This window comes from Oncorhynchus tshawytscha, linkage group LG12 (assembly GCF_018296145.1).
Source record: "Oncorhynchus tshawytscha isolate Ot180627B linkage group LG12, Otsh_v2.0, whole genome shotgun sequence".
NCBI classification, from domain to species: Eukaryota; Metazoa; Chordata; class Actinopteri; order Salmoniformes; family Salmonidae; genus Oncorhynchus; species Oncorhynchus tshawytscha.
In genome coordinates, this window is record NC_056440.1 from 21,945,784 (window position 1) to 21,973,062 (window position 27,279).

At 47.8% G+C, this 27,279-nt stretch overlaps 1 protein-coding gene across 17 annotated transcripts in view; it reads right to left on the bottom strand.

The window, feature by feature from the left end:
• Positions 1 to 27,279, bottom strand: part of LOC112262704 (armadillo repeat protein deleted in velo-cardio-facial syndrome) — a 223,640-nt gene that overhangs the window by 102,823 nt on the left and 93,538 nt on the right. For 13 of the 17 annotated variants that reach the window (XM_024438407.2, XM_024438403.2, XM_042331445.1 and 10 more), the window contains 2 exons: positions 26,184 to 26,372; positions 22,647 to 23,320 (listed from right to left, as the gene is read on the bottom strand). In XM_024438407.2, coding sequence (XP_024294175.1) covers positions 22,647 to 23,320; positions 26,184 to 26,372 — 863 coding nt within the window. The remainder of the gene's footprint in view (positions 1 to 22,646; positions 23,321 to 26,183; positions 26,373 to 27,279) is intronic. The other 4 variants (XM_024438417.2, XM_024438412.2, XM_024438410.2 and 1 more) reach the window with 2 other exon arrangements.

Below are 27,279 nucleotides of genomic sequence, written 5' to 3' on the forward strand. Positions count from 1 at the left end.
CTCTTTCTCTGTCTGACTGCCTCTCTCTCTCTCTCTCTGACTGCCTCTCTCTCTCTCTTTCTCTCTCTGCCTCTCTCTCTCTCTTTTCTCTGTCTGACTGCCTCTCTCTCTTTCTCTGTCTGACTGCCTCTCTCTCTTTCTCTGTCTGACTGCCTCTCTCTCTCTTTTTCTCCTCTCTCTCTCTCTCTGTCTGACTGCCTCTCTTTCTCTGTCTGACTGCCTCTCTTTTCTCTTTCTGACTGCCTCTCTCTCTCTTTTTCTCTGTCTGACTGCCTCTCTCTCTCTCTCTCTTTTCTCTGTCTGACTGCTCTCTCTCTCTTTTCTCTGTCCTGCCTCTCTCTCTTTTCTCTGTCTGACTGCCTCTCTCTCTCTCTTTTCTCTGTCTGACTGTCTGACTGCCTCTCTCTCTCTCTCCCTCTCTCTCTGTCTGACTGTCTGACTGCCTCTCTCTTTTCTCTCTCTCTCTCTCTCTCTCTCTCTGCCTCTCTCTCTCTGCCTCTCTCTCTCTCTGTCTAACTGCCTCTCTCTTTCTCTGTCTGACTGCCTCTCTCTCTCTCTTTTCTCTGTCTGACTGTCTGACTGCCTCTCTCTCTCTTTTTCTCTGTCTAACTGCCTCTCTCTCTCTCTCTCTCTCTGTCTAACTGCCTCTCTCTCTCTCTTTCTCTGTCTACTGCCTCTCTCTCTCTAACTGCCTCTCTCTCTCTGTCTGACTCTCTCTGTCTAACTGCCTCTCTCTTCTCTCTGTCTGACTGCCTCTCTCTCTCTCTCTCTCTCTCTGTCTGACTGCCTCTCTCTCTCTGTCTGACTCTCTCTTCTCTGTCTGACTGCTCTCTCTCTCTGACTGCCTCTCTCTCTCTGTCTGACTGCCCTCTCTCTCTCTTCTCTGACTGCCTCTCTCTCTCTTTCTCTGACTGCCCCTCTCTCTCTCTGTCTGACTGCCTCTCTCTCTCTGTCTGACTGCCTCTTCTCTCTTTCTGACTGCCTCTGACTGCTCTCTCTCTCTCTCCTCTTTCTCTGTCTGACTGCCTCTCTCTCTTTCTCTGTCTGACTGCCTCTCTCTCTCTCTCTGTCTGACTGCCTCTCTCTCTCTCCCTCTTTCTCTGTCTGACTGCCTCTCTTTTCTCTGTCTGACTGCCTCTCTCTCTCTCTGACTGCCTCTTCTCTCTTTCTGACTGCCTCTCTCTCTCTCTCTTTTTCTCTGTCTGACTGCCTCTCTCTCTCTCTTTTTCTCTGTCTGACTGCTCTCTCTCTCTCTCTCTTTTCTCTGTCTGACTGCTCTCTCTCTCTCTTTTTCTCTGTCTCTCTCTCTCTCTTTTTCTCTGTCTGACTGTCTCTCTCTCCTCTCTCTTTCTTCTCTGTCTGACTGCCTCTCTCTCTCTCTCTCTCTCTTCTCTGTCTGACTGCCTCCTCTCTCTCTCTCTCTCTCTCTCTCTGTCTAACTGCTCTCTCTCTGACTCTCTCTCTCTCTCTGTCTAACTGCCCTCTCTCTTTCTCTGTCTGACTGCCTCTCTCTCTCTCTTTTTCTCTGTCTGACTGTCTGACTGCCTCTCTCTCTCTCTTTTTTCTGTCTAACTGCCTCTCTCTGCTCTCTCTCTGTCTAACTGCCTCTCTTCTCTCTCTGTCTGACTGCCTCTCTCTCTCTCTGCCTCTCTTTCTCTGTCTGACTGCCTCTCTCTCTCTCTCTCTCTTTCTCTCTCTCTTCTGACTCTCTCTCTCTCTCTTTCTCTGTCTGACTGCCTCTCTCTCTCTCTGTCTGACTGCCTCTCTCTCTCCTCTCTCTCTCTCTCTCTCTGTCTGACTGCCCCTCTCTCTCTCTGTCTAACTGCCTCTCTCTCTCTTTGTCTGACTGCTCTCTCTCTCTTTCTGACTGCTCTCTCTCTCTCTTTCTGACTGCCTCTCTCTCTCTTCTCTCTCTCTGACTGCCTCTCCTCTCTCTTCTGACTGCCTCTTCTCTCTGTCTGACTGCTCTCTCTCTTTCTCTGTCTGACTGCCTCTCTTTCTCTCTGACTGCCTCTCTCTCTCTCTCCTCTTTCTCTGTCTGACTGCCTCTCTCTCTTTCTGACTGCCTCTCTCTTCTTTCTGACTGCTCTCTCTGACTGCCTCTCTCTGACTCTCTCTCTTCTCTTTCTCTGTCTGACTGCCTCTCTCTCTCTCTCTTTCTCTGTCTGACTGCCTCTCTCTCTCTTTTCTCTGTCTGACTGCCTCTCTCTCTCTCTCTTTTCTCTGTCTGACTGCTCTCTCTCTCTCTCTCTCTTTCTCTGTCTGACTGCCTCTCTCTCTCTCTCTCTTTTTCTCTGTCTGACTGCCTCTCTCTCTCTCTTTTTCTCTGTCTGACTGCCTCTCTCTCTCTCTTTTTCTCTGTCTGACTGCTCTCTCTCTCTTTTTCTCTCTTTTCTCTTCTCTGTCTGACTGTCCTCTCTCTCTCTCTTTTCTCTGTCTGACTGTCTGACTGCCTCTCTCTCTCTCCTTTTCTCTGTCTGACTGTCTGACTGCCTCTCTCTCTCTCTCTCTCTGTCTAACTGCCTCTCTCTCTCTCTCTCTGCCTCTCTCTCTCTCTCTCTCTCTCTCTGTCTAACTGCCTCTCTCTTTCTCTGTCTGACTGCTCTCTCTCTCTTTTTCTCTTCTCTGTCTGACTGCCTCTCTCTCTCTCTTTTTCTCTGTCTAACTGCCTCTCTCTCTCTCTCTCTCTCTCTGTCTAACTGCCTCTCTCTCTCTCTGTCTAACTGCCTCTCTCTCTCTCTGTCTCTGCCTCTCTCTGTCTGACTGCCTCTCTCTCTCTAACTGCCTCTCTCTCTTCTCTGTCTGACTGCCTCTCTCTCTCTCTCTCTGTCTGACTGCCTCTCTCTCTGTCTGACTGCCTCTCTCTCTCTGTCTGACTGCCTCTCTCTCTCTGTCTGACTGCCTCTTCTCTCTGTCTGACTGCCTCTCTCTCTCTCTCTCTGCTCTCTTTCTGACTGCCTCTCTCTCTTTCTGACTGCCTCTCTCTTTCTGACTGCCTCTCTTTCTCTGTCTGACTGCTCTCTCTCTTTCTCTGTCTGACTGCCTCTCTCTCTCTCCCTCTTTCTCTGTCTGACTGCCTCTCTCCCTCTTTCTCTGTCTGACTGCCTCTCTCTCTCTCCCTTTCTCTCTCTGACTGCCTCTCTGTCTGACTCTCTCTCTCTTTTCTCTGTCTGACTGCCTCTCTCTCTCTTTTTCTCTGTCTGACTGCCTCTCTCTCTCTCTCTCTTTTTCTCTGTCTGACTGCCTCTCTCTCTCTCTCTTTTCTCTGTCTGACTGCCTCTCTCTCTCTCTCTTTTTCTCTGTCTGACTGCCTCTCTCTCTCTCTTTTTCTCTGTCTGACTGCCTCTCTCTCTCTCTTTTTCTCTGTCTGACTGCCTCTCTCTCTCTCTTTTTCTCTGTCTGACTGCCTCTCTCTCTCTCTCTCTCTCTCTCTCTGTCTCTGTCTGACTGCCTCTCTCTCTCTCTCTCTGTCTGACTGCCTCTCTCTCTCTTTCTCTGTCTGACTGCCTCTCTCTCTCTCTTTCTCTGTCTGACTGCCTCTCTCTCTCTCTCTCTCTTTCTCTGTCTGACTGCCTCTCTCTCTCTCTCTTTTTCTCTGTCTGACTGTCCTCTCTCTCTCTCTTTTTCTCTGTCTGACTGCCTCTCTCTCTCTCTCTGTCTGACTGCCTCTCTCTCTCTTTTTCTCTGTCTGACTGCCTCTCTCTCTCTCTCTCTGACTCTTTCTCTTTTTCTCTGTCTGACTGCCTCTCTCTCTCTCTGACTGCCTTTTCTCTGTCTGACTGCCTCTCTCTCTCTCTGACTGCCTCTCTCTCTTTTTCTCTGTCTGACTGCCTCTCTCTCTCTCTTTCTCTGTCTGACTGCCTCTCTCTCTCTCTCTCTCTGTCTGACTGCCTCTCTCTCTCTGTCTGACTGCCTCTCTCTCTGTCTGACTGCTCTCTCTCTCTCTCTGTCTGACTGCCTCTCTCTCTAACTGCCTCTCTCTCTCTCTGTCTGACTGCCTCTCTCTCTTTTCTCTGTCTGACTGCCTCTCTCTCTCTCTCTCTTTCTCTGTCTGACTGCCTCTCTCTCTCTGTCTCTCTGCCTCTCTCTCTCTGTCTGACTGCCTCTCTCTCTCTGTCTGACTGCCTCTCTCTCTTTCTGACTGCCTCTCTCTCTCTTTCTGACTCTCTCTCTCTGTCTGACTGCCTCTCTCTTTCTCTGTCTGACTGCCTCTCTCTCTCTCTCTTTTCTCTGTCTGACTGCCTCTCTCTCTCTCTCTTTCTCTGTCTGACTGCCTCTCTCTCTCTCCCTCTTTCTCTGTCTGACTGCCTCTCTCTCTCTCTCTTTCTCTGTCTGACTGCTCTCTCTCTCTCTGTCTGACTGCCTCTCTCTTTTTCTCTGTCTGACTGCCTCTCTCTCTCTCTTTTTTTCTCTGTCTGTCTGCCTCTCTCTCTCTCTCTTTTTCTCTGTCTGACTGCCTCTCTCTCTCTCTCTTTTTCTCTGTCTGACTGCCTCTCTCTCTCTCTTTTTCTCTGTCTGACTGCCTCTCTCTCTCTTTTTCTCTGTCTGCCTCTCTCTCTCTCTCTCTCTCTTTCTCTGTCTGACTGCCTCTCTCTCTCTCTCTCTTTCTCTGTCTGACTGTCTGACCTCTCTCTCTCTCTCTCTCTTTCTCTCTGTCTAACTGCCTCTCTCCTCTCTCTCTCTGACTGCTTCTCTCTCTCTGTCTGACTGCCTCTCTCTCTCTCTTTCTCTGTCTGACTGCCTCTCTCTCTCTCTCTCTCTCTTTCTCTGTCTGACTGCCTCTCTCTCTCTTTCTCTCTCTGGCTGCCTAACTGCCTCTCTCTCTCTCTCTCTCTCTCTGTCTGACTGCCTCTCTCTCTTTCTCTGTCTGACTGCTCTCTCTCTCTCTTTTTCTCTGTCTGACTGTCCTCTCTCTCTCTTTTTCTCTGTCTAACTGCCTCTCTCTCTCTCTCTCTGTCTAACTGCTGTCTGACTGCCTCTCTCTCTCTCTGTCTAACTGCCCCTCTCTCTCTCTCTGTCTGACTGCCTCTCTCTCTTTGTCTGACTGCCTCTCTCTCTCTAACTGCCTCTCTTCTCTGTCTGACTGCCTCTCTCTTTCTCTGTCTGACTGCCTCTCTGTCTGACTGCCTCTCTCTCTCTCTGACTGCCTCTTCTCTCTGTCTGACTGCCTCTCTCTCTGTCTGACTGCCTCTCGCTCTCTGTCTGACTGCCTCTAACTCTCTCTTCTCTCTCTCTCTCGCTCTCTCTCTCTGCCTCTCTCTCTCTCTTCTGACTGCCTCTGCTCTGTCTGACTGCCCCTCTCTTCTTTCTCTGTCTGACTGCCTCTCTCTCTCTCCCTCTTTCTCTGTCTGACTGCCTCTCTCTCCCTCTTTCTCTGTCTGACTGCTCTCTCTCTCTCTTTCTGACTCTCTCTCTCTGACTGCCTCTCTCTTTTTCTCTGTCTGACTGCCTCTCTCTCTCTTTTCTCTGTCTGACTGTCCTCTCTCTCTCTCTCTCTCTCTTTCTCTGTCTGACTGCCTCTCTCTCTCTCTCTTTTTCTCTGTCTGACTGCCTCTCTCTCTCTCTCTGTCTGACTGCTCTCTCTCTCTTTTTCTCTGTCTGACTGCCTCTCTCTCTCTCTTTTCTCTGTCTGACTGCCTCTCTCTCTCTCTTTCTCTGTCTAACTGTCTCTCTCTCTCTCTCTCTCTTCTTTCTCTGTCTGACTGCCTCCTCTCTCCCTCTTTCTGTCTGACTGCCTCTCTCTCTCTCTCTCTTTCTCTGTCTGACTGCCTCTCTCTCTCTCTCTCTCTCTCTCTCTCTGTCTGACTGCCTCTCTCTCTCTCTTTCTCTCTCTGACTGCCTCTCTGTCTGACTGCCTCTCTCCTCTCTCTCTCTGTCTGACTGCCTCTCTCTTTCTCTGTCTGACTGCCTCTCTCTCTCTTTTCTCTGTCTGACTGGCTCTCTCTTCTCTCTCTTTGTCTGACTGCCTCTCTCTCTCTCTTTTTCTCTGTCTGACTGCCTCTCTCTCTCTTTCTCTGTCTTTCTCTGTCTCTCTCTCTCTCTCTCTTTCTCTGTCAACTGCCTCTCTCTCTCTCTCTCTCTGTCTGACTGCCTCTCTCTCTCTCTCTTTCTCTGTCTGACTGCCTCTCTCTCTCTCTCTCTCTCTCTCTCTGTCTGACTGCCTCTCTCTCTTTTTCTCTGTCTGACTGCCTCTCTCTCTTTTCTCTCTCTGACTGCCTCTCCTCTGCCTCTTTCTCTGTCTGACTCTCTCTCTGTCTGACTGCTCTCTCTCTCTCTTTCTCTCTGTCTAACTGCCTCTCTCTCTCTCTTTTCTCTGTCTGACTCCTCTAACTGCCTCTCTTTCTCTGTCTGACTGCCTCTCTCTCTCTCTTTTTCTGAACTGCCTCTCTCTCTCTCTCTCTGTCTAACTGCCTCTCTCTCTCTCTCTCTCTCTCTGTCTAACTGCCTCTCTCTCTCTTCTCTGTCTGACTGTCTAACTGCCTGCTCTCCTCTCTCTCTCTGTCTAACTGCCTCTCTCTCTTTCTCTGTCTAACTCTCTCTCTCTAACTGCCTCTCTCTCTCTCTGTCTGACTGCCTCTCTCTCTCTTTTTCTCTGTCTAACTGCCCTCTCTCTCTCTCTCTGTCTGACTGCCTCTCTCTCTCTCTGCTCTCTCTCTCTCTCTCTGTCTGACTGCCTCTCTCTCTCTCTCTCTCTCTCTGTCTAACTGCCTCTCTCTGTCTGACTGCCTCTCTCTCTCTGACTGCCTCTCTCTCTGTCTGACTGCCTCTCTCTCTCTCTCTCTCTCTCTCTCTGTCTGACTGCCTCTCTCTCTCTTTCTCTCTCTGTCTGACTGCCTCTCTCTCTCTCTCTTCTCTGTCTGACTGCCTCTCTCTCTCTGACTGTCTCTCTCTCTCTCTTTCTCTGTCTGACTGCCTCTCTCTCTCTCTCTCTTTCTCTGTCTGACTGCCTCTCTTTCTCTGTCTGACTGCCTCTCTCTCTCTTTTCTCTGTCTGACTGCTCTCTCTCTCTTTTCTCTGTCTGACTGCCTCTCTCTTTTCTCTGTCTGACTGCCTCTCTCTCTCTCTTTTCTCTGTCTGACTGCCTCTCTCTCTCTCTCTCTCTCTGACTTTCTCTGTCTGACTGTCTCTCTCTCTCTCTTTTTCTCTGTCTGACTGCTCTCTCTCTCTCTCTCTCTCTCTCTGTCTGACTGTCTCTCTCTCTCTCTCTCTTTTCTCTGTCTAACTGCCTCTCTCTCTCTCTCTCTGTCTAACTGCCTTCTCTCTGTCTGACTGCCTCTCTCTCTCTCTTTTCTCTGTCTGACTGCCTCTCTCTCTCTCTCTCTCTGTCTAACTGCCTCTCTCTCTCTCTCTCTCTGTCTGACTCTCTCTCTCTCTCTTTCTCTGTCTGACTGCCTCTCTCTCTCTCTTTTTCTCTGTCTAACTGCCTCTGTCTCTCTCTCTCTCTCTTTCTCTCTGTCTGACTGCCTCTCCTCTCTCTCTCTGTCTGACTGTCTGACTGCCTCTCTCTCTCTCTTTCTCTCTCTGACTGCCTCTCTCTCTCTCTCTGCCTTTCTCTGTCTCTGTCTGACTGTCCTCTCTCTCTCTCTTTTCTCTGTCTGACTGCCTCTCTCTCTCTCTCTTTCTCTCTAACTGCCTCTCTGCCTCTCTCTCTCTGTCTGACTCTCTTTCTCTAACTGCCTTTCTCTCTCTGACTTTCTCTCTCTCTTTCTCTGTCTGACTGCCTCTCTCTCTCTTTTCTCTGTCTGACTGCCTCTCTCTCTCTCTCTCTTTCTCTGTCTGACTGCTCTCTCTCTCTCTCTCTCTCTTTTCTCTCTCTCTCTGTCTAACTCTCTCTCTCTCTCTCTCTGTCTGACTGCCTCTCTCTCTCTTTTCTCTTTCTCTGTCTGACTGCCTCTCTCTCTCTCTCTGTCTGACTGCCTCTCTCTCTCTCTTTTCTCTGTCTGACTGCCTCTCTCTCTCTCTTTCTCTGTCTGACTGCCTCTCTCTCTCTCTTTTCTCTGTCTAACTGCTCTCTCTTTCTCTGTCTGACTGCCTCTCTCTCTCTGTCTAACTTCTCTCTCTCTCTGTCTGACTGCCTCTCTCTCTCTCTTTCTCTGTCTAACTGCCTCTCTCTCTCTCTCTGTCTCTGCCTCTCTTTTTCTCTGTCTGACTCTCTCTCTCTCTGACTGCCTCTTTCTCTGTCTGACTGCTCTCTCTCTCTCTCTTTCTCTGTCTGACTGCCTCTCTCTCTCTCTGTCTCTCTCTTTCTCTGTCTGACTGCCTCTCTCTCTCTGTCTAACTGCCTCTCTCTCTTTTTCTCTGTCTAACTGCCTCTCTCTTTTTCTCTGTCTGACTGCCTCTCTCTCTCTCTTTTCTCTTTCTCTCTGACTGCTCTCTCTCTCTCTCTTTCTCTGTCTGACTGCCTCTCTCTCTCTCTGTCTGACTGCCTCTCTCTCTCTCTCTGTCTAACTGCCTCTCTCTCTTTTCTCTGTCTGACTGCCTCTCTCTCTCTCTCTTTTTCTCTGTCTGACTGCCTCTCTCTCTCTCTGCCTCTCTTTCTCTGTCTGACTGCCTCTCTCTCTCTTCTCTCTGTCTGACTGTCTGACTCTCTCTCTCTCTCTCTTTTTCTCTGTCTGACTGTCTCTGCTCTCTCTCTCTCTCTCTCTCTGTCTGACTGCCTCTCTCTCTCTCTCTGTCTAACTGCCTCTCTCTCTCTCTGTCTGACTGCCTCTCTCTCTGTCTAACTTTCTCTCTCTCTCTGTCTGACTGCTCTCTCTCTCTTTCTCTGTCTAACTGCCTCTCTCTCTCTGTCTGACTGCCTCTCTCTTTTCTCTCTCTCTCTGTCTGACTGCCTCTTCTCTCTGTCTAACTGCCTCTCTCTCTCTTTCTGACTGCCTCTCTCTCTCTGTCTGACTGCCTCTCTCTCTCTGACTCTCTCTCTCTCTCTGTCTGACTGCCTCTCTCTCTCTCTCTCTTTCTCTGTCTGACTGCCTCTCTCTCTCTCTCTTTCTCTGTCTGACTGCCTCTCTCTCTCTCTCTTTCTCTCTCTGACTGCCTCTCCTCTCTCTGTCTGACTGCCTCTCTCTTTTTTTTCTGTCTGCCTCTCTCTCTCTCTTTTCTCTGTCTGACTGCCTCTCTCTCTCTCTCTTTCTCTGTCTGACTGCCTCTCTCTCTCTTTCTCTGTCTGACTGCCTCTCTCTCTCTCTTTTTCTCTGTCTGACTGCCTCTCTCTCTCTCTCTGTCTGACTGCCTCTCTCTCTCTTTCTCTCTGTCTGACTGCCTCTCTCTCTCTCTTTTTCTCTGTCTGACTGTCTAACTCCTCTCTCTCTCTTTTCTCTGTCTGAACTGCCTCTCTCCTCTTTCTCTGTCTGACTCTCTGCTCTCTCTCTCTCTCTCTCTCTGTCTACTGCCTCTCTCTCTCTCTCTGTCTAACTCTCTCTCTCTCTCTGTCTGACTGCCTCCTCTCTCTCCTCTTTCTCTGTCTGACTGCCTCTCTCTCTCTTTTCTCTGTCTCTGACTGACTCTCTCTCTCTCTCTCTGTCTAACTGCCTCTTTTCTCTGTCTGACTGCCTCTCTCTCTCTTTTTCTCTGTCTGACTGCCTCTCTCTCTCTCTCTTTTTCTCTGTCTGACTGCCTCTCTCTCTCTCTCTTTTTGACTGTCTCTGCTCTCTTCTCTGTCTGACTGCCTTTTTCTCTCTGACTCTCTCTCTCTCTTTCTCTGTCTGACTGCCTCTCTCTCTCTTTTCTCTGTCTGACTGCCTCTCTCTCTCTCTCTCTTTCTCTGTCTGACTGCTGACTCTCTCTCTCTCTCTTTCTCTGTCTGACTGCCTCTCTCTCTCCTCTTTCTCTGTCTGACTGCCTCTCTCTCTCTGTCTAACTGCCTCTCTCTTTTCTCTGTCTGACTGCCTCTCTCTCTCTCTCTGACTGCCTCTTCTCTCTCTTTTCTCTGTCTGACTGCCTCTCTCTCTCTCTCTTTCTTTCTCTGTCTGACTGCCTCTCTCTCTCTCTTTCTCTGTCTGACTGCTCTCTCTCTCCCTTTCTCTGTCTCCTCTCTCTCTCTCTCTTTCTCTGTCTGACTGCCTCTCTCTCTCTCTCTCTTTCTCTGTCTCTCTCTCTCTGTCTGACTGCTCTCTCTCTCTTTTTTTTCTCTGTCTGACTGCTCTCTCTCTTTTTCTCTGTCTGACTGCTCTCTCTCTCTTTTTCTCTGTCTGACTGCCTCTCTCTTTCTCTCTCTTTCTCCTCTGACTCTCTCTCTTTCTCTGTCTGACTGCCTCTCTCTTTCTCTGTCTGACTCTCTCTCTCTCTCTCTCTCTTTCTCTGTCTGACTGCCTCTCTCTCTCTGTCTGACTGCTCTCTCTCTTTTTCTCTGTCTAACTGCCTCTCTCTCTCTTTTCTCTGTCTGACTGCCTCTCTCTCTCTCTTTTCTCTCATATATCTCTCTCTCTGTCTGACTGCCTCTCTCTCTCTCTTTTCTCTTTCTCTCTCTGCCTCTCTCTAACTGCCTTTCTCTCTCTCTGTTCTGTCTGCCTGCTCTCTCTGTCTCTCTCTCTCTCTCTTTTTCTCTTCCTGTCTCTCTCTCTCTCTCTCTCTTTCTCTGTCTGACTGCTCTCTCTCTTTCTCTGTCTGACTGCCTCTCTCTCTTTCTCTGTCTGACTGCCTCTCTCTCTGTCTGACTGCCTCTCTCTCTCTGTCTGACTGCTCTCTCTCTTTTTCTCTGTCTGACTGCCTCTCTCTCTCTCTCTTTTTCTCTGTCTGACTGCCTCTCTCTCTCTCTCTCTTTTCTCTGTCTGACTGCCTCTCTCTCTCTCTCTTTTCTCTGTCTGACTGCTCTCTCTCTCTTTTTCTCTGTCTGACTGCCTCTCTCTCTCTTTTTCTCTGCTGACTGCCTCTCTCTTTCTCTGTCTAACTGCCTCTCTCTCTCTCTGTCTGACTGCCTCTCTCTCTCTCTCTCTGTCTAACTGCCTCTCTCTCTCTCTCTTTCTCTCTCTCTCTCTCTCTCTCTCTCTGTCTGACTGCCTCTCTCTTTTCTCTGTCTGACTGTCTGACTGCCTCTCTCTCTCTCTCTCTGTCTAACTGCCTCTCTCTCTGTCTAACTGCCTCTCTCTCTCTCTTTTTTTCTCTGTCTAACTGCCTCTCTCTCTCTGCCTCTCTCTGTCTAACTGCCTCTCTCTCTGTCTGACTGCCCTGCCTCTCTCTCTCTCTCTGTCTAACTGCCTCTCTGTCTCTCTCTCTCTCTCTGTCTAACTGCCTCTCTCTCTCTCTCTTTCTCTGTCTGACTGCCTCTCTCTCTCTCCCTCTTTCTCTGTCTGACTGCCTCTCTCTCTCTCTCTTTCTCTGTCTGACTGCCTCTCTCTCTCTGTCTGACTGCCTCTCTTTTCTCTGTCTGACTGCCTCTCTCTCTCTCTTTTTCTCTGTCTGACTGCCTTTCTAACTGCCTCTCTCTTTTTCTCTGTCTAACTGCCTCTCTCTCTCTCTCTCTCTCTCTTTCTCTGTCTAACTGCTCTCTCTCTCTCTCTCTGTCTGACTGCCTCTCTCTCTCTCCCTCTTTCTCTGTCTAACTCTCTCTCTCTCTCTCTTTCTCTGTCTCTCTCTCTCTCTGTCTGACTGCCTCTCTCTTTTCTCTGTCTAACTGCCTCTCTCTCTCTCTTTTCTCTGTCTAACTGCCTCTCTCTCTCTCTTTTTCTCTGTCATTTGCCTCTCTCTCTCTCTCTTTTTCTCTGTCTGACTGCCTCTCTCTCTCTTTTCTCTGTCTGACTGTCTGACTGCCTCTCTCTCTCTCTCTTTCTCTGTCTTTCTCTGTCTGACTGCCTCTCTCTCTCTGTCTGACTCTCTCTCTCTCTTTTCTCTGTCTGACTGCATCTCTCTCTCTCTTTTTCTCTGTCTGACTGCCTCTCTCTCTTTTTCTCTGTCTGACTGCCTCTCTCTCTCTCTCTCTTTTCTCTGTCTGACTGCCTCTCTGTCTCTTTTTCTCTGTCTAACTGCTCTCTCTCTCTCTGTCTAACTGCCTCTCTCTCTCTCTGTCTAACTGCCTCTCTCTCTCTCTGTCTCTGTCTAACTGCTCTCTCTCTCTGTCTAACTGCCTCTCTCTCTCTCTCTTTCTCTGTCTGACTGCCTCTCTCTCTTTCTCTGTCTGACTGCCTCTCTCTCTCTGTCTGACTTCTCTCTCTCTGTCTGACTGCCTCTCTCTTTTTCTCTGTCACTGCCTCTCTCTCTGTCTAACTGTGTTCTCTCTCTCTCTCTGCCTCTCTCTCTGTCTGTCTAACTGCCTCTCTCTCTCTCTCTGTCTAACTGCCTCTCTCTGTCTCTCTCTCTCTGTCTCTGTCTAACTGTTTCTCTCTCTCTCTCTGTCTAACTGCCTTTCTCTCTCTCTGTCTAAAACTCTCTCTGTCTAACACCTCTCTCTCTCTCTCTCTCTGTCTAACTGCCTCTCTCTCTCTCTCTGTCTAACTGCCTCTCTCTCTCTCTCTCTCTCTCTCTCTCTCTCTACAACTGCCTCTCTCTCTCTCTATCTAACTGCTCTCTCTCTTCTAACTGCCTCTCTCTCTCTCTCTGTCTAACTGCCTCTCTCTCTCTCTCTCTCTCTCTGTCTAACTGCCTCTCTCTCTCTCTGTCTAACTGTCTCTCTCTGTCTGACTGCCTCTCTCTCTCTCTTTTTCTCTGTCTGAACTGCCTCTCTCTCTCTCTCTCTCTGTCTAACTGCCTCTCTGTCTAACTGCCTCTCTCTCTCTCTCTCTGTCTCTAACTGCCTCTCTCTCTCTTTCTCTGTCTAACTGCCTCTCTCTGCTGCTCTCTCTCTCTCTGTCCAACTGCCTCTCTCTCTCTCTCTGTCTAACTGCCTCTCTGTCTAACTCTCTCTCTCTCTTCTTCTAACTGCCTCTCTCTCTCTCTCTCTCTCTCTGTCTAACTGTTTCTCTCTCTCTCTCTGTCTAACTGCCTCTCTCTCTCTGTCTAACTGCCTCTCTCTCTCTCTCTCTGTCTAACTGCCTCTCTCTCTCTCTCTCTCTCTCTCTCTCTCTCTCTCTAACTGCTCTCTCTCTCTCTCTCTCTCTCTGTCTCTAACTGCCTCTCTCTCTCTCTCTCTCTGTCTAACTGCCTCTCTCTCTGTCTAACTGCCTCTCTCTCTCTCTCTCTCTGCTCTAACTGCCTCTCTCTCTGTCTAACTGTCTCTCTCTCTCTCTCTCTGTCTCTCTCTCTCTCTCTCTCTCTCTCTCTCTCTCTGTCTAACTGCCTCTCTCTCTCTCTCTCTCTCTGTCTAACTGCCTCTCTCTCTCTCTGTCTCTGTCTAACTGCCTCTCTCTCTGTCTAACTGCCTCTCTCTCTCTCTTCTCTGTCTAACTGCCTCTCTCTCTCTGTCTCTCTGTCTAACTGCCTCTCTCTCTGTCTAACTGCCTCTCTCTCTCTCTGTCTCTCTCTCTCTCTCTCTGTCTAACTGCTCTCTCTCTCTCTGTCTAACTGCCTCTCTCTCTCTCTCTCTCTGTCTCTGTCTAACTGCCTCTCTCTCTCTCTGTCTAACTGCCTCTCTCTCTGTCTAACTGCCTCTCTCTCTCTCTCTCTGTCTAACTGCCTCTCTCTCTCTCTCTGTCTAACTGTCTGTCTCTGTCTAACTGCCTCTCTCTCTCTCTCTCTGTCTCTCTGTCTAACTGCCTCTCTCTCTCTCTCTCTCTCTCTCTGTCTAACTGCCTCTCTCTCTCTGTCTAACTGCCTCTCTCTCTCTGTCTAACTGCCTCTCTCTCTCTCTCTCTGTCTAACTGCCTCTCTCTCTGTCTGACTGCCTCTCTCTCTCTCTCTCTCTGTCTAACTCTCTCTCTCTAACTCTCTCTCTCTCTCTCTCTCTCTCTCTCTCTGTCTAACTGCCTCTCTCTCTCTCTCTCTCTGTCTAACTGCCTCTCTCTGTCTGACTCTCTCTCTCTCTTTTTCTCTGTCTGACTGCCCTCTCTCTGCTCTCTCTCTCTCTGTCTAACTGCCTCTCTCTCTGTCTAACTGCCTCTCTCTCTCTCTCTCTAGCTGCCTCTCTCTCTCTCTCTCTCTCTCTCTCTCTCTCTGTCTAACTGCTCTCTCTCTCTCTCTCTCTAACTGCCTCTCTCTCTCTCTCTCTCTGTCTAACTGCCTCTCTCTCTCTCTGTCTAACTGCCTCTCTCTCTCTGTCTAACTGCCTCTCTCTCTCTCTCTGTCTAACTGCCTCTCTCTCTCTCTCTCTCTCTCTGCCTCTCTCTCTCTCTCTCTGTCTAACTCTCTCTCTCTCTCTCTCTGTCTAACTGCCTCTCTCTCTCTTTCTCTGTCTAACTCTCTCTGTCTAACTGCCTCTCTCTCTCTCTGTCTAACTGCCTCTCTCTCTCTCTCTCTCTCTGCCTGCCTCTCTCTCTCTCTCTCTGTTTCTCTCTCTCTCTGTCTGACTGCCTCTATATATCTCTCTTTCTTCTCTCTCTCTCTGTCTCTAACTGCCTCTCTTTCTCTCTCTCTCTCTGTCTAACTCTCTCTCTCTCTCTAACTGCCTCTCTCTCTCTCTCTCTCTGTCTAACTGTCTCTCTCTCTGCTAACTCTCTCTCTCTCTCTGTCTAACTCTCTCTCTCTCTGTCTAACTGCCTCTCTCTCTCTCTCTCTCTCTCTCTCTGTCTAACTGCCTCTCTCTCTCTCTTTTTCTGTCTAACTGCCTCTCTCTCTGTCTAACTGCCTCTCTCTCTCTCTCTGTCTAACTGCCTCTCTCTCTCTCTCTCTCTGTCTAACTGCTTTCTCTCTCTGTCTCTCTCTTTCTCTCTGTCTCTGTCTAACTGCTCTCTCTCTCTCTCTGTCTAGCTGCCTCTCTCCTCTCTCTGTCTAACTGCCTTTCTCTCTCTCTGTCTAACTGCCCTCTCTCTCTCTCTCTGCCTCTCTGTCTCTCTGTTTCTCTGTCTGTCTAACTGCCTTTCTCTCTCTCTGTCTCTCTCTGTCCAACTGCCTGCCTCTCTCTCTGTCTAACTGCCTCTCTCTCTGTCTAACTGCCTCTCTGTCTAACTGCCTCTCTCTCTCTATCTCTCTCTCTCTGTCTCTTCTAACGATGTCTAACTCTCTCTCTGTCTAACTGCCTCTCTCTCTCTGTCTCTCTCTGTCTAACTGGTCTCTTCACTCTGTCTGACTGCCTCACACTCTCTCTTGCTTTGTCTGTCCTGTCTGAGTCTCTCTCTCTCTCTCTCTCTCTCTCTGTCTAACTGCCTCTCTCTCTCTCTATCTAACTGCCTCTCTCTCTCTCTCTTTCTCTCTCTCTCTCTCTCTCTGTCTAACTGCCTCTCTCTCTCTCTCTGTCTAACTGCCTCTCTCTCTCTCTGTCTAACTGCCTCTCTCTCTGTCTGTCTCTGTCTAACTCTCTCTCTCTCTCTCTCTAACTCTCTCTGCTCTCTCTCTTTCTCTCTCTCTGTCTAACTGCCTCTCTCTCTCTCTCTGTCTAACTGCCTCTCTCTCTGTCTAACTGCCTCTCTCTCTCTCTCTCTCTCTGTCTGCCTCTCTCCTCTCTCTCTCTCTCTCTGTCTAACTGCCTCTCTCTCTCTCTCTGTCTAACTGCTCTCTCTCTCTCTGTCTAACTGCCTCTCTCTCTCTCTCTCTCTCTCTCTCTCTCTCTAACTCTCTCTCTCTCTGTCTCTGTCTAACTGTCTGTCTCTCTCTCTCTCTCTGTCTAACTCTCTCTCTCTCTGTCTAACTGCCTCTCTCTCTCTCTCTCTCTCTCTCTCTCTGTCTCTCTGTCTGACTGTCTCTGCCTCTCTCTCTCTCTCTCTGTCTGACTGCCTCTCTCTCTGTCTGACTGCCTCACTCTCTCTTTCTCTCTGTCTAACTGCTCTCTCTCTCTCTCTCTCTGTCTCTGCTCTCTCTGTCTAACTGCTCTCTCTGTCTAACTGCTCTCTCTCTCTCTCTCTCTCTGTCCTCTCTGTCTACTCTAACTCTCTCTCTCTCTCTCTCTGTCTAACTCTCTCTCTCTCTGTCTAACTGCCTCTCTCTCTCTCTCTCTCTCTCTCTCTGTCTCTGTCTAACTCTCTCTCTCTCTCTCTCTCTGTCTCTGTCTAACTGCCTCTCTCTCTCTGCCTCTCTCTCTGTCTCTCTCTCTCTCTCTCTCTCTCTCTCTGCCTCTCTCTCTCTCTCTCTGTCTCTCTCTCTCTCTCTCTCACTCTCTCTGTCTAACTGCTCTCTCTCTCTGTCTAACTGCCTCTCTCTCTCTGCCTCTCTCTCTCTGTCTCTGTCTAACTGCCTCTTCTCTCTCTCTCTGCCTCTCTCTCTGTCTGTCTCTCTCTCTCTCTGTCTCTCTCTCTGTCTAACTGCCTCTCTCTCTCTCTGTCTCTCTCTCTCTCTGTCTAACTCTCTCTCTCTCTCTCTGTCTAACTGCCTCTCTCTCTCTCTCTCTCTCTCTCTCTGTCTAACTGCCTCTCTCTCTCTGTCTAACTGCCTCTCTCTCTCTCTCTCTGTCTCTGCCTCTCTCTCTCTGTCTCTCTGTCTCTCTGCCTCTCTCTCTCTCTCTCTCTGTCTCTCCTCTCTCTCTCTCTCTCTGTCTAACTGCTCTCTCTCTCTCTCTCTCTATCTCTCTCTCTCTCTCTGTCTACTGCCTCTCTCTCTCTCTCTCTGTCTAACTGCCTCTCTCTCTAACTGCCTCTCTCTCTCTCTCTCTAACTGCCTCTCTGCCTCTCTCTCTCTCTCTCTGTCTAACTGCCTCTCTCTCTCTCTCTCTCTCTCAACTGCCCCTCTCTCTCTCTCTGTCTAACTGCCTCTCTCTCTCTGTCTAACTGCCTCTCTCTCTGTCTAACTGCCTCTCTCTCTCTCTCTGTCTAACTCTCTCTCTCTCTCTCTCTTTCTGTCTAACTGCCTCTCTCTCTCTCTCTCTCTGTCTAACTGCCTCTCTCTCTCTTTCTGTCTCTGCCTCTCTCTCTCTCTCTGTCTAACTGCCTCTCTCTCTCTCTCTCTCTCTCTCTGTCTCTCTCTGTCTCTCTTCTGTCTGTCTCTTTCTCTGTCTGACTGCCTCTCTCTCTTTTTCTCTGTCTGACTGTCTGACTGCCTCTCTCTCTCTCTGTCTAACTGCCTCTCTCTCTCTCTCTCTCTTTCTCTGTCTAACTGCCTCTCTCTCTCTCTCTCTTTCTCTGTCTAACTGCCTCTCTCTCTCTCTCTCTGTCTAACTGCCTCTCTCTCTCTCTCTCTGTGTCTAACTGCCTCTCTCTCTCTCTCTGTGTCTAACTGCCCTCTCTCTCTCTCTGTGTCTAACTGCCTCTCTCTCTCTCTCTCTCTCTCTGTCCAACTCTCTCTCTCTCTCTCTGTCTAACTGCCTCTCTCTCTCTCTCTCTCTCTCTGTCTAACTGCCTCTCTCTCTCTCTCTCTCTCTGTCTAACTGCCTCTCTCTCTCTCTCTCTCTGTCTAACTGCTCTCTCTCTCTCTCTCTCTGTCTAACTGCCTCTCTCTCTCTCTCTCTCTGTCTAACTGTCTCTTTCTCTGTCTGACTGCCTCTCTCTCTCTTTTTCTCTGTCTGACTGTCTGACTGCCTCTCTCTCTCTCTCTCTTTCTCTGTCTAACTGCTCTCTCTCTCTCTCTTTCTCTGTCTAACTGCCTCTCTCTCTCTCTCTCTCTCTCTCTCTGTCTAACTGCCTCTCTCTCTCTCTCTCTCTCTCTCTCTCTGTGTCTAACTGCTCTCTCTCTCTCTCTCTCTGTCTAACTGTCTCTTTCTCTGTCTGACTGCCTCTCTCTCTCTTTTTCTCTGTCTGACTGTCTGACTGCCTCTCTCTGTCTAACTGCCTCTCTCTCTCTGTCTAACTGCCTCTCTCTCTCTCTCTCTCTGTCTAACTCTCTCTCTCTCTCTCTCTCTCTCTCTGCTCTCTCTCTCTCTCTGTCTAACTGCCTCTCTCTCTCTCTCTCTCTCTCTCTCTCTCTGTCTAACTGTTTCTCTCTCTCTCTCTGTCTAACTGCCTCTGTCTAACTCTCTCTCTCTGTCTAACTGCCTCTCTCTCTCTCTGTCTAACTGCCTCTCTCTCTCTCTCTGTCTGACTGTCTGACTGCCTCTCTCTCTCTCTGTTTTTCTCTGTCTAACTGCCTCTCTCTCTCTTTCTGTCTAACTGCCTCTCTCTCTCTCTCTAACTTCCTCTCTCTCTCTTTCTGTCTACTCTCTCTCTCTCTCTCTCTCTCTCTGTCTAACTGCCTCTCTCTCTCTCTCTGTCTAACTGTCTCTTTCTCTGTCTGACTGCCTCTCTCTCTCTCTCTCTCTCTGTGTCTAACTGCCTCTCTCAATTCAATTCAATTCAAGGGCTTTATTGGCATTGGAAACATGTGTTAACATTGCCAAAGCAAGTGAGGTAGATAATATATAAAGTAAAATAAACAATAAAAATTAACAGTAGACATCACACATACAGAAGTTTCAAAACAATAAAGACATTACAAATGTCATATTATATATATATACAGTGTTTTAACAATGTACAAATGGTAAAGGACACAAGATAAAATAAATAAGCATAGATATGGGTTGTATTTACAATGGTGCGTGTTCTTCACTGGTTGCCCTTTTCTCGTGGCAACAGGTCACAAATCTTGCTGCTTTGATGGCACACTGTGGAATTTCACCCAGTAGATATGGGAGTTTTTCAAAATTGGATTTGTTTTCGAATTCTTTGTGGATCTGTGTAATCTGAGGGAAATATGTCTCTCTAATATGGTCATACATTGGGCAGGAGGTTAGGAAGTGCAGCTCAGTTTCCACCTCATTTTGTGGGCAGTGAGCACATAGCCTGTCTTCTCTTGAGAGCCATGTCTGCCTACGGCGGCCTTTCTCAATAGCAAGGCTATGCTCACTGAGTCTGTACATAGTCAAAGCTTTCCTTAATTTTGGGTCAGTCACAGTGGTCAGGCTCTCTCTCTCTCTCTCTCTCTCTCTCTCTCTCTCTCTCTCTCTGTCTAACTGCCTCTCTCTGTCTGTCTGTCTAACTGCCTCTCTCTCTCTCTGTCTGTCTGTCTAACTGCCTCTCTCTCTGTCTGTCTGTCTAACTGCCTCTCTCTCTGTCTGTCTAACTGCCTCTCTCTCTGTCTGTCTGTCTAACTGCCTCTCTCTCTGTCTGTCTGTCTAACTGCCTCTCTCTCTATTTCTCTGTCTAACTGCCTCACTCTCTCTCTCTATTTCTCTGTCTAACTGCCTCACTCTCTCTCTCTCTGTCTAACTGCCTCTCTCTCTCTCTGTCTGTCTGTCTAACTGCCTCTCTCTCTGTCTGTCTGTCTAACTGCCTCTCTCTCTGTCTGTCTGTCTAACTGACTCTCTCTCTGTCTGTCTGTCTAACTGCCTCTCTCTCTATTTCTCTGTCTAACTGCCTATCTCTCTATTTCTCTGTCTAACTGCCTCACTCTCTCTCTCTATTTCTCTGTCTAACTGCCTCACTCTCTCTTTCTCTGTCTGACTGCCTCTCTCTCTGTCTGACTGCCTCTCTCTCTCTCTCTCTCTCTCTCTCTCTCTCTCTCTCTATTTCTCTGTCTGAATGCCTCTCTCTCTCTGACTGCCTCTCTCTCTCTATTTCTCTGTCTGACTGCCTCTCTCTCTATTTCTCTGTCTAACTGCCTCTCTCTATTTCTCTGTCTAACTGCCTCTCTCTCTCTGTCTGACTGCCTCTCTCTCTATTTCTCTGTCTAACTGCCTCTCTCTCTTTCTCTGTCTAACTGCCTCTCTCTCTCTCTGTCTAACTGCCTCTCTCTCTTTCTCTGTCTAACTGCCTCTCTCTCTTTCTCTGTCTAACTGCCTCTCTCTCTCTCTCTGTCTAACTGCCTCTCTCTCTTTCTCTGTCTAACTGCTCTCTCTCTGTCTAACTGCCTCTCACTCTGTCTAACTGCCTCTCTCTCTTTCTCTGTCTAACTGCCTCTCTCTCTAACTGCCTCTCTCTCTCTCTGTCTAACTGCCTCTCTTTCTCTGTCTAACTGCCCTCTCTCTCTCTGTCTAACTGCATCTCTCTCTCTGTCTAACTGCCTCTCTCTCTTTCTAACTGCCTCTCTCTCTCTCTGTCTATTGCCTCTCTCTCTGTCTAACTGCCTCTCTCTCTTTCTCTGTCTAACTGCCTCTCTCTCTTTCTCTGTCTAACTGCCTCTCTCTCTTTCTCTGTCTAACTGCCTCTCTCTCTTTCTCTGTCTAACTGCCTCTCTCTCTCTCTGTCTAACTGCCTCTCTCTCTGTCTAACTGCCTCTCTCTCTTTCTCTGTCTAACTGCCTCTCTCTCTTTCTCTGTCTAACTGCCTCTCTCTCTCTCTGTCTAACTGCCTCTCTCTCTTTCTCTGTCTAACTGCCTCTCTCTCTTTCTCTGTCTAACTGCCTCTCTCTCTCTCTGTCTAACTGCCTCTCTCTCTTTCTCTGTCTAACTGCCTCTCTCTCTCTCTGTCTAACTGCATCTCTCTCTCTGTCTAACTGCCTCTCTCTCTTTCTCTGTCTAACTGCCTCTCTCTCTCTCTGTCTAACTGCCTCTCTCTCTCTCTCGTTCTCTTTCTCTTGCTCTCTTTCTCTATTTCCCTCCCTCTTTCTATCAGTCTCTCTTTCTGACAGAAACACACGTTCAACAGCCATTTGCATGAAAATGGAAATCAAAAGCTCTCTTCCCTTCAGACCTTCTCTGTAGGAATCAGTCAATGAGAAAATACATCTGTTTTTAAATGTACACACACACAGTTGTTTCTCACCCATGCTGGAAGAACAAGACATGTATTCTTAATTTGCCTAATCTTGAGCAAACTATTCTTGTCATGTATCAGACTATGCCTGTACTGCAGCCATGCATAGAACTAATCCTCCTTGTGCGTCACCTACAGAGGAAAGAACCTGTGTCTTCTGCAGCGAGGACGACACACATGGCTGGCTACACTCAATCAACAACTCTCACAGCTAAAATGCTACTCGCCCCCCTGCTCGAGTCTTAATCCTGGCTACATATACTTCACCTGGTAACACTTGTCGAGACATGACTTCAACATTAATCTGAAGACTGTTATTTATCTAATTAACTAACTATGTTTAATTGTTACTTTGCACACAAACCGCCGCCCGCTTTGAGTAAGAAATCTTGAATGTCTTTATGTGAAATGCCTGGGATCACGGTGGATCTCTCGGTGAACAGGGCCGCCTTGGAAAGGGGGTTGGGCCTTTTCACGGCATGCTTGTAAGGCTCTGATTGTCCAAAATGGTTCCAACAAATCTTCTACTGTTGTTCTTCTTTGTAGATATCCGGTATCCGGTGACATATAGTGTAGTCCTGAACAGAACTACAGAGTTGATTTTCCTTACATTCGCTCTTGAAGATTCTTCTTTGAAGATAGGCTAGCCAGCCGTGTCGATGGTTCCCCAGTTCGTTAATGAGAGTAGCATTATACAATGGTTTTAGCAGAGTAACAGAATGGTCCTAATTAAATTAGCTTTCAAAGATACTTTACTTAGGACAGCTAACCAGCTGTACCAGTGATTGTCCGGGAGGGGAGTTTATCATCTCCACCTCGTGTTGAGATTCAAAATTCAAACTACTTTAAACGTGGAGCTGCAGCTTCACGTCTTTCTGGTCGAATGTGTTTTTTCTTAACCCATAATTTATACAGTTTGCTCAAACGGCGAGGTTCCGGCAGGCTGGCATGCTCCCTGACCTCACTCCGGGTGGTAACTACTCAATGTGCAAAGTTTATGGAAAACAATTATATCTCATAGCTTCTCAAATTTACATCCCTCTCTTAACAAAACACTTTCATAATTGTTCATATTAGATGCACAACACATAGTATATGTAGTGCATATGTAGTGGGTATACTTTCCAAGTTACAGTATTTCCTTTATACATTTTTTATTGACATAAAAAAAATGACCTTAGTGTTCTATAGATCGCCTCTGACTATTCCCCACGTTCTGTGTTATTGTTCCAGTATTCGCTTTTGAACATGTTAGAGTTTTAGCGGGAAAAAGTCTGTTGAAAGTAAGTACATTCCTTTGGTGAATCTTGAGAGCGCAGACCTGAATCTTCTTGATTTACAACAGGGCATGAGTTGTTAACCCCCACTGGTTTTTCTTTCCCCCTCTTGGGTGAGAGGGGGTCTGATTGAAGTTATTCGTTGCAAACCTGATCTGACCTATTTGGATTCCCGTGGACAGTCATGACACACTTTATTTTAAGGGTACCTAATAAACCATTTATAATGAATTTATATATTGTGTGTTCACCATTTATTAATCATTACACCCACATTTATAAATGTTAGTAGGTATTTATTCACACATTTATATTTCCTTAAACATCCTGTGTTGTGTGATTATTCTTCGACCAGGTACTGCTGGAAAGTCTACCAATAGCATGCCCACCTTTTTGTGAGAAATTACACTGATCACTCAAAACATTGAGAAAGTATCTATAATGTATAAATAGCACTCACTTTAGATCAGGGACTGCAAAAAGAAAACTAATAATAAGTAAATGGTAAATGTGGGAGTAATGATTAACAGATGGTGAACACACAATTTATTAATATCTTATAAATGGTTAAAGTTTTACTCAACATTTAAGTAACAAGTAACAAGGAAGACCTGTTTTCAAGGTCTTTTCAGACACCCTAAACCAAAACAAAACCAGTCCAATCCTATCTTCCACTCACAGAACAAAGGTCATCTATACATTTTCAGACAACTAAAAACAGACAGCATTCTGTCACGTCTCTCATTCTCACCTGATGCGTGGCCCGTCGCGGAGCGGCTCTCTCATGGTTCTGCCGCGGTTGGTGCCTGGCAGCGTGCCTTGGCGCCGGCTAGCAGTGGAGTAGTCAGGCTCCAGGTCATAGGGCTCCTCCTCCTCGGGGCCCAGGCTGCGGCGGTCGTCCTCCAGTCCGTAGGGCTCTGGCTGGAAGCGTTCTGGCTGCGAACGGTTCAGGTCCACACTGCTGCTGCCCATGGGGACCTGGGGCTGGGCCACGTGGCCGTAGTCATCCTTCCGGATGGGTAGGGTCCCGTAGCTGTTCTCTGGCCGATAGCTGTTAGCCATAGCGTAGGGGTAGCGGGGTGGCCGGAAGTTGACTCCGCGGGACAGGCTGCCATAGTTGTCCGTTGCATCTCCAATGCCGTAGCCGTCATGGAGGCCGTAGTGGCGCCCACCGTACTGACTCCCACCAGCGTCGGGGGGGAGTGCGTCGCTGTAGGAGTCGTTGTAGTTGTTGTAGGAGCGTGTGAGTGTGGAGGTGGCCTGCGGCGTGGTGATATAGCGCTCGCCGTTCTTCAGGTAGCGCCGGTCAATGGAGTCTGTGTAGCTGCCCAGCGGGGAGGAGCCCTCAGGCAGGGGCAGGCCGTCGGGGCCCAAGGGCACCTGGCGAACCGTCCGCGTGGTCACCGTCTTCACCATCTTAGTCACCTAGAGGAGGAGACGAGGTCACAAAGACAGAGATAACAACTGATTACCTAATCCCCATTACATTAGTAGTTCATCCGTTACTAAGTCTGTGTCGTGTGTATGGGCCACACCATGAGCAACAGTTGATGAGAACAATGTTGAAGCATTCTGATCAACTGGACAGGACTGTACTGAACAGTATGTTGAGGTGTCCCACCAGACAGAGAGACCACAGATTAATCTCATCCCCAGACGGCTCTCTCTATAGGGCAACAACTGAGCCTGGGGACGAGGTTACCCACAGTGAGAGACAGGTGGTTAGGACTGAGACACAGCGTGGACACAGCACACCGATGTAGCCTGTTGAATCACACGGACTGGAAAGTGGGATGCCGATGCCACACAGTGAGAGAGAGGCTGAGGAATGAGATGAGGGTTGTTTCATTAAAGAGTGACCTCTGAAGTTGTTAGTATCACACTGATCAGACCGCAGGCATTGTCAACAACAGGTCAAAGTCATGCATTGGGAAACTCAGTGATAAGAAAAGGTCGTACCATTGCCTTTAATTCATTTCTATTAGAAAAACTTGAGGCTAGGTTGTGTTGGAAGTAAGGTTGAGTTTCTGTGACATGTTCCAAGAATAGTTCCAAGAGCATCTGTTCAGTGCAGTAGTAGGACAACAGCCTTACTGTTCAGTGCAGTAGTAGGACAACAGCCTTACTGTTCAGTGCAGTAGTAGGACAACAGACTTACTGTTCAGTGCAGTAGTAGGACAACAGCCTTACTGTTCAGTGCAGTAGTAGGACAACAGCCTTACTGTTCAGTGCAGTAGTAGGACAACAGACTTACTGTTCAGTGCAGTAGTAGGACAACAGCCTTACTGTTCAGTGCAGTAGTAGGACAACAGCCTTGGATGCAGAGCGCAGAACCTTGACTTCCACTTAAGGTGCATGGTCAGAATCTGCAGCCCAAATGGCACCCTGTCCCTATACAGTACACTACTTTTGACAAGAGCCCATAGGGCTTTGGTAGTACACTACCAAGGGAATAAGGTGCGGTTTGGGACGAATTAAGAATCATAACTGGTAACTGTGACGGTCTTATAGTAAACTGTATATATATGTGTCTATACACCTTGTCCTTAACAAATCACACTCCTACTTGTCTGAGAGTGCTGAAACTGTCTGTCAGTCAGGGAGGGCTAGCAGCATCTCACCTCCTCCTAAGGTTCAGCACCGATACAGAAACCAATTTGCTGCCCAGTGAATTCTGCAGTGCCGATAATTGGCTATTTTGTCCGCGGCTATAAATTAATCTTCAAAATTAATGAGGTTGATGAAAATGAATCGTCATTGGAGGGGGCCCTATGTCTGACTCTGATACAATTCGTGTTTTGCCTGACAAGATGCACAGAGATGGTTCATTCCCACTCAACTGGCAGACAAGTACTTCACTGAAATGAGCTTTTTCACATGAACACAGAAAGAGACTGGTTTCTGATTAGTAACATTTTGTGATCCAACCACTTTGCTGAACTCATAATTATAATATACCAGGTTTATAGTCATATTTATATACAGAATTTTATCAAAGGCATGAAATAATAACAAGGAACCTCAATAAAGTATGAAACATATCTCCTCAAAAGAGGAAGCAGGGAACAAAATGTGAATGATAAATGCTAAACATTCACACTCATTAAAAATGTAATCTTCATCCCATTTTCACAAAGACTTTAGTTTGTTCACACACTGTCCGTTTCCCGAACTGTGAGCTATTTTAAATTCTAACGGGCAGAAAACTGTCGACTTTAAGTCATGTCAAGGTTCATTTCTTCTTCGTGAATCATTTCGGTGCATCCATAACATCTAAAGCTCACCCTTCTTTTGTTACTTCACACTACACTGGCAAGGCCGCTCCCCCTTCGCTTTGCATGTAACTCACACATAATCATCCCTTTCATGTTAAAAATAAAGCCTTTTTCTGGTTCTTAACTTAATGAAACAGCTTGAGCACAAGGCCACCACTGGCCTTGAAATGACAGGCTGGCTTCTCTTCTGAGCTGGTCGATTAGGGGACTTTTATTGCCATTCATTTCAATGGAGGTGGTGATGGTAATTGAGTACAGACCCGGGTGGGACTAGGTCTCTTCACTTAAAACGACCTCATGCCTGCTACACTGTGCTGAAGTGTCGAAATGATCTCTAAAATCTGGGGTTGAGGATCACTACTCTGAACTATACAGCAGTGTTCTTCAATCCTGGTTATGGTCCTAATCCACCACAAGCTGAAAATCTGCAGTGGCCCAAACTCCTTCCATCTTGAACAAGGCCTTGTTTCAACTCAGCCAGGGAGAGAAGCATAGACATACACTTCATGTTTGTACTAACATGACTTCTAAAGAGCCTTCGCTGGTACAGCACGAAAAAACGCAAGACAGGTTTCAAACAGAACTCTGATCTGTTGGAAGATCACAACACGCTAAACAAGCACTACTGGGACTGAGGATGGTGCTTCAGAGAGCGCCCAACTAGATCACTGTAAACAGGCTAAAAGAGAATCTCTAAATGCTGGTGTGTGTTTCGAGGCCATGTGGCGAAGGCAGCGTGCTACCTTGCCGTAATGAAAGGTGCCTGCAGTCACACTGGGGCATATGTTTACCAACTGTTAGGCTGTTAAAAGGGGAGGAGAAAGGGAGGGCAGGCGTCACTTTCAGTCTTTATAGTGCTGTAACACTTTCACAATCTCTGCCACATTCAACTTCTATAGACAGACAGAGCTCAAACTAACACACCAGCTGGGGGTTAGTGTAAGCATTTAGGGAGGTTTAGGGTCAGGGAGGTGCAAGTAGGAGGGGTTGGGGGTTCACTTCAAGCCACAAACCAGACGTTTGGGTGCCTTTGTTTTCTTTACTGGGTCAGTCTCTGATGGGGAGGGGGTGGGAGAAGGGGTGGGCACCGGGGTGCTGGGTTTGGACTGCGGGGTGATGGAACCTCCTGGCACCACCAGGGTCTCTGTGAGGGTCACTGGCAGGTACCTGCGACGGGTGATGGTTTTGATCACCTTGGTCACCTATGGGAAAGTGTTGAGGGCCGAGGTGGTCAATCAGTAGTACTGGGTATCACAGTTGTTTGAAAATACATGATTCAATAACATAGGAATAAAAGATCACCAAAAAACAACAGGGTAAAATCGCATATCAAATTGTTTTGCAATTTGTATCAGAGTGGCTTTCGTTCTTTCCCTTCACACCTTTCTCCCTGTTGTGTTTAATTTGTTTATATGGCCTGCCTTAAACCCTCATTAACTCCCATCCACAGGACAGGGTGGAATGCCACTGCTTTTGATCGTTTTATTTATCTATTTTAAAGAACAGTGGTAGCGTTTCACCCAACATTCACCATTCAGCCAGAGTGCAGCTGGAGAATGTCCAAAGAAAAGCGCAGTGTATTGGGAGGGAGATGGAGGAGGTGGAGCCACTTTGTTTGTTTGTTTGTGTTTGTGTTTGTGTTTGTGTGTGTGTGTGTGTGGTGAAGCTCCTTCCCTTCTCACCAGTTAGCTAGTTCCACATACCAGCCAGCACACTGACTCACTCCTTTACAGCTGGAGCGGGTAGAAAGATAGGCTTTAGTTAGCCTTTAAACGTCACTTACTTCACAGGCCTTGTTATGGTCTGTTTGTTTAGGTGTGGTGGCTGGCTACTGATACTGCTGCCTATACTGCTGCTTGCCTTGTGTGCAAATGTGTTTATCATAAAAAAACATGCATTTCCAAAAGCAGAGTGATGTGAAATCCTAGTGTTTCATCTTGCTGTGCTTGGAGGGGATACTCAGAAGGCATTGAAGGAAATGCAGTGTGTAGCTGCAGCATCCTGTTTAAAGGAAGCCAATAATACATCAATTGAAAAGATGAGAGAGATGTGAAGATGAGTCTGGAAACATCACGTGTGCAGAATTACATCACAAGCTGCCTTGCCAAT